Below are 12054 nucleotides of genomic sequence, written 5' to 3'. Positions count from 1 at the left end.
GAATGTGTTCAAGACTTTTCTCAGGCTCCCCAGAGACCTTCAGAATCCCTGTGACCATTGAAAATGCATTTCTCCTCAGTAGCACATGACCTGAGGCCAGTTTGAAAATGCATTATCTGTCATTCCCCTCATTTACTTCTACTGACGTCAAGTTGAGCAAATCCACTCTTGTCTAAAAGTTTAAAGCCGTGGAAATTTCTCCTTCCATCACCTTCTGTCCTTACTTAGGAATCTAAACAGGATCTACTTTGGTGAGAATTGTCTTGGGTAGAAAAATCTGTTGCTCTCTTCCTCCAAGGATGGGCAAACATGATCCTTCCCGGACATCCTCAAAGCAGAGGAACTCGCTGAACGACTCTCATGAGTTTTAAAAACAATGTGAGTGAGCGCCTTAATTTTAGATTCCGCGTCTGCCGCGTTACTTTTACCCTTTCTTTGTTCTCAGAGGGTTAAAGCTTTGTAATATCGCATTACCCTGTCTTTGTTTAAGATGAGTTAAGAACACTATACCATGTGTGTAACCCAAAACACATCCAAGGGTGCTGCCTTTAATATATTTTTTAACTAGATGACCTGCCAGGCAACTCGAGGGATTTCCTATAACCATATGCATTTCCCAAGAACCCTGGGTGATGGAAGAAAAAATAAAAAGTTAGGGAAAGCACAGAGAGGGGACCTCAGCACTGCCTAGCTGCAGCTCAGTGGCAAGAACCAGGGCCTCGGGGCTGAGGAGACAAGGCACTGAGTCCCAGAGCCATGGTTCGGAGGTACGCCAACCTCTGAGCCTCTCCCTTCCTCTTGGAAATGGGAATACAACGACTTTTTTTGCTTATCTTACAGGATGATGAGACTGCATGTTCAAAACATCATTTTATCAACTGGAAAGTATTAAACCAGCATAAGAGTTTATTATTATTGTCACACTCCCCAGTGCTGCACAGGGCTCTTTTCAGCTACCTCACAACAGGTTTCTGGGGGAGCCAACCCTTGGAAAATGAGAGCCCTGTCAGTCGCTTCTGAGGCATGCTCGTGGTAAAAGTCTACACAGTTCAGCAGATTAGACAGAAATATTAATTACATCAGTGAATCACAGCACTGCCTCATCTTCTGGGCGGGCATGATCATTGACCTGTGTTCTGTGTTCTGTCTCTCCTCCCATCATCCTTGAAGAATGACACGGGGCCTCACCGTGGACATGATCGGTTTTAGGTGCCAGGGACTACACTGATACCATCTTTCACTGGCACGGGATTAATTTACAAATGACACAGGGCTACTCCCTACCACATTCTAAATTGGTTGAACAGCTGGGGGGTGGTTTTCACACCTGCTAGTGAAAAATCCATTTGGGTTGCATGGATCAAATTCTATTACCAAGAATTGGGCATATGAGAGAAAGGATCAAGTTTTCTCAGCCATAAGACTTTATAAAATTCTTCTAAATCAAAGGGAACTCCTGGATATCTATTTTGTTATAAGGAGATTGTTATTTTCTATCTTGTAACTAGAAATTGACCCATATAGTCAATGGTGACAAAAGATACATCTAAAAGAAATGGAAATGAATGAAAGACGATATAGGAAGGAAACTCTAGGCAGCTTTAGAGTTGCCGCTGTATTAAAAATATACCAACTCTTCAGAAAATTATAAAATCTTGGAAGATGTAGACATCCTCTTCCTCTTGTATAAAATGATCTGTCATGTAATGTCATTGCCTCTCTGGTAGATTGAAGTTAAAGCTTCATAAACACAAATCTCTGTGACTGTTTGGTCAGGCGTCTCCATGAAAGCAAATCAGAGATTGCAAATCTTAACATCATTCCATCTAAATCCCCGATGGAGTTTTTGTTCGTGATCGGCTGCTCCCTTTCCCGCCCATTTTCTAAGTGCGTCATGTATAGTTTCAATCCATAGCAAATGAAGGAAGCATTGATTAGACTTGATTTAAGGCAGCAAGTGATAAATGCAGCTGGAAATTGATTCATGCCTCTCCAGTGACTGGGGCTCAGCCATCCACAGTTGACACAACTCTTGTCTCAAGGCTGGAGAAAACAAACAGGGAAACACATGTCAAACAGATAAATGACTCGGCTGTTTTGAACTCTCTGCAGAGACCATTTGTTTCCTAGATAAGGAAGACTGCTCTCCAAAGTCATGAAAAGATAAGCTGGAGGAAAAGGATGGATGTGGGAGCAGATGCCTTAGCACTTGGAAAAAAAACAAACAGAAAGGATGTACCTCCCAGAAGAATCTTGCTACATGGATCCGCTTTCCTTTCCCCCCAGAAAATGCTGGAAGCAGCGATTTGGCCACGCGAGCCTCGGTCCTGGCTGGGACCACATGCTGAAGGCTCTGCCTCTGGTTATTTTAGGTATTCCAAGTGGTAGGGCATCGTCTCTTATGCTCTTTCCAGGGGGACATTCCCCACCTCTTGCTGGAGTGAGCATTCAGGGGAAGGAGTAGCTGAGCGACTGGAGAGCCCTGTCTATAGTCCCATCTAGCCTGAGGCTCCAGCAGTTTCACCACCAGCCCAGAGACCCCCCGGAAAACAGGAGCCCTACTGCAACCCAGGGCCTCCCGTGGAGCCTCACCTACAGCACAGAGTTCCATATTTACTGTCTTTGTTTCCGTACATGCTGTGTTTTCCCACCTCCACCTGTTTGCTCGTGCACTGCTTTCTCTTCTCCCTGTGAGTTTGCCCAGATTGGCCCATGCAAATGCCACCTCCTCCAGGAGGTCACCCTTCATTCTTCCTGGCTGGAAATAATTTCCCTCCTCTGAACTCCCACTGAATCAGGGCCAGGTCCTGCTGGAAGAGCCTGGAATCCAAGGAAAGACGAAGGGATTGGAGCAGGGAAGAGAGATTCCTACCAGGCTGTCCCCTAGGGCAGTGGGTTCCAGAGTTCTGTATTCACACTTCTGTAAAATTAAGATTAGAAACAAGAAAACGAGGGTGCGGGGCAGGGAGGAGTACAAGGCTGCCAGTGGTTAATTTTGTTCATGGATGTACACAGGCCGTATTCTACTGAAACCATGCTTCCACACAAACGTGTTAGCATCAAAAATGTAAAAAGACCTTTCAGAATAATAGTCCTCTAAATCCAACACACTTACCTACAAGAAAAACCCTCTCACCTGAGAATCACAGTTAACTGCTTGGCATCTGTAGTTCCAGTCTTTTTCTGTGTATTTGTATACAGATATATATATATATATATACCCACATTAAAAAAAAATTAGAATCATGCACTACATAAATTGTAAATCCATTTTTTTCTCCTAACAAGAGGTCATGACTATTTTCATAAGTCATTGAATAACCTCCCAAAATGAGGCTTTTCCTAGCTGCACTGATGTAGTCTTATTGAAATAGACGAGATTACTCTCAAATGTAAATTGTATTAATCAGGGTTTTCCTGCTGTGTAGTGTATTAGCCAGGCATGGGCACCTAGATTCTCTAGGTACTTCCTTGGCAACTTTTCCTCAGTTGCATTACTGCAGCCTGGTGTATTTTATAGAAAGAATACCCTTGAATTAGAGAAGAGGCAGGATTTTCATAACATCCGTCACTGTGGAGCCACTGCATGGTACCAAGCTCTGTGCTAGGCTCGTCTTGTCCTAAGCACGTCACGCAGGGCCTGTCTCCCCGTCAATCCTTCTACAGGCATAGACCCGCCGATGGGGGCAGCTCTGGGTATGTTGAGACCAGGTAGCTCTGTTCTTAGCTGACTGGATCGGGCTTGAACTTGACCCAGGGTGGGATCTGCTAGTCCGGAATGCTTTATTAAAACCAGGGATTCTCGATTTTCGCAACACCCTTGGATCATCTGAGAAACTTTAGAGAAATACTGATACCCAGTCTTCTCTGAAGACAATGGAATCAGAGTCTCTGGGGATGTCTAAACAGGCAAAAAGTGGAATAATAAGATTCCTGTGCGATTTCGGCTTTCGGCTCAGAGGAGGTCAAGGTGTGACTTTCTTCGGTCCTCCCAAATCCGGGTTCATCTGACACCAGCCACCTCTACCATGCCGCCTAAGTTCCACCCCAACGAGGTCAAAGTCGTGTACCTGAGGTGCACTGGTAGGGAAGTCAGTGCGACATCTGCCCTGGCCCCCAAGATCGGCCCCCTGGGTATGTCTCCAAAAAACACTGGTGATGACATCACCAAGGCAACTGGTGATTGGAAGACTCTGAGGATTACAGTGAAACTGACCATTCAGAACAGACAGGCCCAGACTGAGGTGGTACCTTCTGCTTCTGCCCTGATCATCAAAGCCATCAAGGAACCACCAAGAGACAGAAAGAAGCAGAAAAACATTAAGCACAGTGGAAACATCACTTTTGATGAGATTGTCAGCATTGCCCGACAGATGCTGCATCGGTTTTTAGCTAGGGAATTCTCTGGAACCATTAAAAAGATCCTGGGGACTGCCCAGTCTGTGGGCTGCAGTGTTAATGACCATCACTCTCATGATATCATAGATGAAATCAACAGTTGTGTGGTGGAATGCCCAGCTGGTTAAGAACTGCAAAGAAAAATAATTTAATCAAGTGTTATTTGACAAAAAAAAAAAAAAAAAAAAATTCATGCTCTCAGAAATCTGCACTGGGAAGTGCAGAGGGCATCAGGCCCTTGGCAACAGATGCTGAGGGTGAGAGATGCACTGAACGGGATCTAGAGCTGGTCTTGCAAACTCAGAGAGGAGGGCAAAGAAATACGAGTTTAGGAGGATCTATGCAGTGGAGAAAAGATAACAGCAGAGAGGGCTGAAGACACCAGCTGGTCATGGAAAGGAGAGTGGCTGGATGGAGAAGGATGCAGACACCTGAAGCTGTTAAGAGGACCCAAGAGCAGCCCTGGATCCCTACACCACCCTCTCACCAATTCCAGTTCCATTAGGCTTGACTGTATGCCTGTGCTTACTCTTTGAGATCAGAGAGCATCCGTTTCCCTTATTGCTGGTCAAATCAGAGGTCTTTCTTAAAGTAACAGGAAACCTGAGACAGCTGCTTCAAACTGTAAAGAGGGTTTATTAGTTCATGATGAAAGTCCGGTAATAGCGTAGATTTCAGGAGAGGCTTAACCCAGCTGCTGACTTTGTGACCAAAGCCCTGTTTCTTGTTTGTCTGTTCTGCCATCCTCAGTGTTGGCTTCATCCCAGTTTGGACACCTCTCACATCCCAAGGCGGCTGCCAGCAGCCCCTGCAACTACCTACTTTCTTCTTAACATCCATCCAGAAAAGAGAGTATTTGTGTTCCAGCATCCACAGCACGTGTCTTCAGGTTCACTCTGATTGGATCAGTTTAGGGACACACTCAGTCATTCACGGTTGGCCAATGAAATGTGCTGGCTGGCTTTTTCTCAGTCAGGTGGCCAGCCCTGGAGCAGGATAGGCAGAGGAGTGTCAGCTCAGCCCGCGGTCCAGGGAAAACCTGCTGGGGAATGTGGCGAGCCGACAGCTACAGGCCGCCACAGCTTCATTTCCTGGTACAGCATGGCGTTCATGTGGGGGCCACATGTTCCCCAGGCTGTTCCCAGGTGCCAGTGCTGGGCCGTTGCTACCCACTGTGGGACTTCCTTCACAGCTCTGAGACTTTGTCAGGCTGAGGACCCTGTGGGGCTCTCCACCGGATCTTCCTTGCCTCCTTTCTTTCACACATGTCAGTCCTCTTTCTGCTTGAGGCCCTCTCCTCCTACTCTTGACTCCTCTCCTCTTTATCCTTCACAGAGGATGCACCTGTAATTCTCTCTTGGCGTCTGCTTCCCACAGGACCCCCTTGACATACCCTGGTTTTCCAAGTGAACCTCTAATTTCACAAAGGAGCTCAGCTCAAACGTACTGAGTCCCACAGTGCCTGAGGGGCAGAGACGATCCCCAACACTATACAGACGAGGAGACCAGGGTTCCAGGCTGAGTAGATTGCCTGATGTCACCCAGGCAGCAAGGGGCAAGCCTTGGATTCCAAATCGTATCTTCACCTCTCTGCAGCCCTTTACAACCTTAGATGCTGTCCTCGAGGAGCCTGGTGAGGTGGCCTGAGTCTCTCAAGGTCACCCAGCTCCTCGTGGGAGGAAAGGCTGAGTCCCAGCGTGTGTCCACTGCAGAGGGCTTTTCTAGACTTCTTCACACCTGGGGGACGAGGGCTGTCGGTGGAGATCGTCACTGTCTGTCTACCGCGCAGGCTGCGGGACCCACTGACCCGCGGAGCTTGGGGACTTGACAGGTGAGCCGTCAACATGCCCGTCATCCTTTGCGCATAACTCGTCCTGGCACGGTGTTTTAAAAGAAAAAGAAAAGTCAGACGTCGCTGAAGAGGGCCGGGAATTCAAAGCGCGGGAGCAGGCGGGCGGTCCGCCACCCGGGATGCGCTCGCTTGGCCCCTGCTCCCTCCGGGCTGGGCGGGGGTGTGAGGGCCGCACATCAATGAGGACGCCTGTCCTCCGTGACGCGAGCCCCACCCCCTCTAATCCGCCGCATTGTCCATTGAAGTGTCTAATTATGTGTCTTACAACCGCAGAACTCCCCCCAGAGCAACGGGGCCCTTCTGGCAGAATGAAGGGGATGATCGCTCCATCTGTTCCTCCGGCGCCATCGGGAGGCGGGCGAGGGGGCGCGGGCGGGGCTGCGCGACTGCGCGTGCGTGAGGGTGGGGGCGGGGCAGGAGGGCGGTGGAGCGCAGGTGCCGGGAGAAAGGGGATCCCAGCGGCAGGTGCAGATGCCAAGCTCGCCGCGGCTGAGTATATGCTTAATTACAGTCGACGAAGGGGGCTGTTTTAGTTAAGAATTATAGGAGGCAGGTTCAAATGGAGCTCGGAGCCGAGCTCGAGAAGGTAGCAGGCTGGGAGCTGCCGGGGAGGGCAGACATCTGCGTCTTTAATTGGGGGTGGGCGCGCTCAGAATTTCCTGATACGTAAAAATAATCACCTGGAACACCGGGAGGCTGTAATGGAGAAGTCAGAGCGCCCGCTCCCACCCCCAAAGCCGACTACATTGTTTGGCCTGAAGCAGATCCTTAAATTACAAGCGTATTTCATTCCCCTCCCAATAACGTTATTTCTCCGTGTGTGGAGACCTGGCTCCAGGGGCCCATGGAAGTACCACCTGGGGTGGAAGGCACAGAGGGGACGATCGGAAGTAGGCTGTCTTTGGAACCAAACGCCAATATGAGTTTTACAGTTTTCTTCTCCGTTGCCTGGTTTTCAACAGGGGTGGGCCCATTTCAAAGCGAGGAAGCGGAGAGGCGCTCAGGCTTTCCCGGGGGAGGACACCGCGCAGCGGGAGCCGAGGACTCAGTAGGAGTCAAGGCACATTGCGAAAGAAAGGATAAACGGGAGTTGGTTAAGCAGGCGGAGGGTGGGGTGGGAAGAGCGTGTCCCAGGTGGAGGGACGGTGATGGGTGAGAGAACCAGATTGCTCTAATGGCTGGGACAGAGAGGGAGGTGAGTTAGCTACCCCAGCGGACTGGAAAAGCAACCCATAGAAATTACATGCCCCTGTGGGCCCAGACTTGGGGGCGGGGGGCGGGGGGAGGAGGGAGAGAGAGAGAGAGAGAGAGAGAGAGAGAGAGAAAGAAAACCCCGTACACACAATAAGTGAAAAGCAATTGAATATTATAGTCCCTGGTGAATTTCATTGTAAGGTGCAGCAAATATTGTAAATCCGTCCCCCTCCCTCTCTCTGTTTCTTACTCTCTTGTTTTCTATCACTCTTTTATCATAGTCTCTGCCTGCCCCCAAATGAAAAGTCACCTTTCCCCTCCAAACCTCTCTGACTCTCTCTTTCACTCTCTGTCCCCACAGTTACCTTCCCTTCTTCCTCCTTCCCCCTCTGTGGCTGTGATTTTGATCCTAGAGCACCCCCTTCCCTTCACTATAAGTTCTGCTCACTTATGGCTCCTTCCCCCTTGGATGGTTTAGGGCAGGAGTCCACAAAGCAGACCTCGCTCTGGCCAAATGCATCCCATCACCTATTTCTGTACAGCCCATAAACTGAGAATTTAAATATATATATATATATATATATATATATATGTTTTTAAATGATTGAAAAGAACTTGTAGACATTTTTTTCTCTTGTCATATGTTATATCTCATTGTGTGTTTCCCTGTGTAATAGCCTTGAATTTGCCTCTTGGCCCGCAAAGCCTAGACTATTTTACCAATTGGCCCTTTTCAGAAAAAGTTTGCTGACCCCTGGTTTAGAATTGGGATATGGGTACTTATGCAGTAGCATTTGGGGTGCCTGGCCCGGGGCTTCTGGGGTTTTCCAGGCCCTCCCAGGGAGAGGGTCTGAGAGAGGCTGGGGTGAGAGGGGTGAGGCTTCTGTGGCCAGTCTGGGAGGGCAATTAAGGGGAAGGGGATGGAGGCTGCTTTCAAAAACAAAACAAAACAAAAAAAACCCATTGGTAGTTGTCACAGGGGCCAGCCAGGGTCATACGTGTTTTCCTAGGATGGGAAGTGACTTAGAACTGCCTTATCATTCCTGAGAGTAGGAATGGTGGAGTCCTGCTTCAGGATCGTCTTTCCAAAAGCTGTGGCCCTTTTGTAACCCTTTTTGGAGTCCTTCTCCCATCTTTTCTGAACATTTTTCAAAGCTTGTCATACGAAGCATCTTCCCATAATCTCCTGAGCTCCTGGGCGATGGTAGACATGTCGTTTGGTCCGTCTGGCATCCTCCCGGGGAAACCATTCCTGTCCCCCTCTGTAATAATGGTGCTCTGTCCCTGACTGTCTGAAGGGCTGACATTACACTCTGGTCCCACCACAGGGGTGGACCCATGGCAGTAAAGCAAATCACAATAAGATGAGGTATATCTGTACTAAGCGTGGAGCCCCTGACACTTACTGAGTTGTGAGAGGGGCCACCCAGGTAGGCACCGTGCCTGGCCCTGCCCCTTGACAGCCATTCTGGGCAGTGTTCATTGCAGTTTTCACAGCCAGCACAGATCTGTCTTTAGGGTGGAGTGGTCAGATACACATCTCACAATTTCTAATTTTTCTTAGTTATGTCCTAAAGCTGTGACAGTCAGAGTCAAAAGGTTGCAGTGTATTGAACACCTGCTGCATTCATAATGCGCCCCAGCACATGTTCCTCTATAGGCCTGACAGTATGCTTTTACTTTTAGTATAAAAGTCTCTCTGACTTAGTTTTTATTCTTTTATTAGGGGTGATTTGCTAGGTGTAATTTATAATTCTCTCCCTATATGAGATTGTTCATATCATATACAAAAATACTGCTACTAGTATTAGTGACAGCTCACACTTATTGAACACTTACCAAGTGCCAGTCTCTGGACAAAGGGCTTTACTGGCCTGATCTCCCCTAATCCTTACCAGAACTCAGGGATATGGGTGCCATGAGTCCGATCTTACAGATGACAAAACCAAGTCTCTTGCCCAAGCTCACAAAGATATGAAATATTGGCATTAGCAACTAAACTTGGTTTTATTTTAAAGAAAGACTAATAATGGGCTAGAGAAATGGGGAGCTTTCATGAAGGACACCCATCACCTGCTTTGAAGACAGGTCAGGATTTACCGCCCATTAGCTCTGTGACCTGGAGCATCTTACCAAACTTCCTTGGGCCTCGATTTCTTTGTCTCTAGAGGAGGGGTGATAACTTCATCTTGAGGGAGAGAATCAAATGAGAAATATAAAGTTCCTGACACATCGTTAAGGCCACAGTTGGAGCCCAATCCCTTTTACTTTTTTATTTTTATGTTTTGTTTTTGTTTTTGTGGTACGCGGACCTCTCACTGTTGTGGCCTCTCCCGTTGCGGAGCCCAGGCTCCAGACGCGCAAGCTCAGCGGCCATGGCTCACGGGCCCAGCCGCTCCGCGGCATGCGGGATCTTCCCGGACCGGGGCACGAACCCGTGTCCCCTGCATCGGCAGGCGGACTCTCAACCACTGCGCCACCAGGGAAGCCCCCTTTTACTTTTTATTCCACCAGAGTAGACTGAATCATACAGGTTTCCAGAGAGTCCATGCAGTGCAATTGAAGCTCCCTGAGAAGTCGGTTTTTGGTCATTTTGTTTATGCCGTATTGCCTGCACCAGAACGGTGCCTGGCACATCACAGGCACTCCATACGTGTTTGTTGAATTGAGTTCTCTCTTTCTGTGAGTCTGCAGTTCTGTCACATGTGATTAACAGTGGCTTCCCAACAGTGGTTGGGACCAGGGGGCGGAGGGGGATCCAGGAGCAAAGCTTTGCTTGGAGGAGGGGAAAGATCCACGCTCATCTCACTCAACAGCCCTCCAGGAGCCAGGTCTAGTGGCCTGCAGTGTTGTTAAGAGCTCAGCCCTGGCCGCCCTGCCTGGGAGAGCAGCTTGGGAGTTAGCCGCTGGAGCTGCCTGACGCGTGTCCTGAAGCAGTCAGTGGATGCAGCTCCAGCCGTGCCTCTTCCTTCCTTCTCCCAGACTTGTCCGGTCCTCCGCCTATGAGAACCCCCCCGCATCTGCACAGCGGCCGGGCTCAGAAAGAATCCTTCTTCAACGCCAAGTATCGGCAGGGCTCTCAGGGTGTGAATTATTCATCGACAAGCCCAGCACCCATCTGTCTCCAGTCAGCTCTGCTGACACCTCTCCGTACCCTGAGCTGCCCAGCACCCCCGTGGTTTCCTCAGAGTGAAGACGAGCCCCTGAGCCTTTTGCCTTAATTGGAGAGATGATGGGGCGAACAAGAGGCTCTAAAGTGTGTATTTGAAATCAATTTGCTCCTTGAAGCGGCATGAAAACAAAAGGCTGAGAGATGCCCACTGTGAGGGGATCGCCCTGGCGCCACGTCAGCTCAGGCTCCGCTAATGACCTGTGGCCAACAGCCCCCTCACACCTTTGCTCTGAAGAGACTGGCAGAAGCCGGGCGGGGGTTGGGGGCACGTGGCTTTCTAGTCTCAGAGGTTTCACAGGGCACAGCCTCTGAGAATCACGGACAGAAGATGGGGGGCCTGATCTCTTGCACATTTGCGGTGGCCGCCCTGGGAGGCCTGGTGCACCCCGCTGGCTCCTGGGGTGGAGCAGGGGTGGGGGAAAGGCAGTAAGATTTCAGAGGTTTAAAGAAGAGGTTCAGTTGCCTGTGAACGCAACCAGCTTCTAGAAATCTCTGGAGGTAACGGATGTGGCAGCAAATCTGTAGGACACGAGGCAGAGGAAGGCATATATATGGGTTGCTAGTTAATTCTAAGGGGCAAAATGGCCATTTTCCTATGTTGAAATAATAGGCAGGAATTATTCGTGTGCATCTTTCATGACCAGTGGCTGAGAGTCTCCAGGGGAAAAAAATAGGGGTTTCCTCAGGAGGGAGTTATACTCTAGTAAAGAGTTCCCCAAGAATAAGTAACGATTGTGACTTTTGCCTCATAGCAGGCCATTCAAAGATGCTAGTGGCTCTGCTTCCCCTTTTAGAGCCACACACCCTACATTATATGTTGTATCAAACATTACATCGCAACCACATCGTAAGTATATATATATAATATATAATATATATTACACATATATTATATATAATACCTATATTATATATTATACATACATATTATATATAATACCTATCTTATATATAATATATATACAGTATATACTATATATACCTATATTATATAATATATATACAATATAATATATAATACCTATATTATATATACCACATACATATTATAACGTACTCCTATCATATGTACATATGTAGATATATTTATTTTTATACGTTATCTCTATTGTAAAGAAGTTTTAGAAGTTCACTTTTGAACTTACTCGGCTATGAATAGTCACTCATTTAATTTGCTATTGGCTCTGCTTTCTAAGTAATCATCACGCATAATCAAGAGCTCTTGCAAAGCAAGGTAACCAACTCACAGATTGTCTTCGTATGTAATACAATCTTTATGAAAACTAAACTTGACAGTGAACAAAGTGGACCTAATGTTTGTAAACATTGAATTAGACATTTATTCATTCTGATTTTGCATATCTTTCTTTAAATGTTTCAAGCCAGTGCCTTTTATTTTTTCCTCTTCTCTGACATGTTTGTGAGACCTGGAAGGTGG

At 47.9% G+C, this 12054-nt stretch overlaps 1 protein-coding gene across 1 annotated transcript; it reads left to right on the top strand.

The window, feature by feature from the left end:
- Nucleotides 1-4028: 4028 nt before the first annotated feature.
- Nucleotides 4029-4526, top strand: LOC309827879 (large ribosomal subunit protein uL11-like; the record flags this gene model as incomplete). The annotated part of the gene is made up of 1 exon (XM_082662772.1): nucleotides 4029-4526. One exon carries the CDS (start codon nucleotides 4029-4031, stop codon nucleotides 4524-4526), a length of 498 nt encoding a protein of 165 aa, XP_082518898.1.
- Between the last annotated feature and the right edge of the window lie 7528 nt (nucleotides 4527-12054).

The sequence above is a fragment of the Grampus griseus genome (genome assembly GCF_964374135.1).
Source record: "Grampus griseus genome assembly, chromosome: 10".
NCBI lineage: Eukaryota > Metazoa > Chordata > Mammalia > Artiodactyla > Delphinidae > Grampus > Grampus griseus.
Note: the sequence above shows the minus strand (reverse complement) of the source record. Positions and strands in the feature narration are given on the sequence as shown.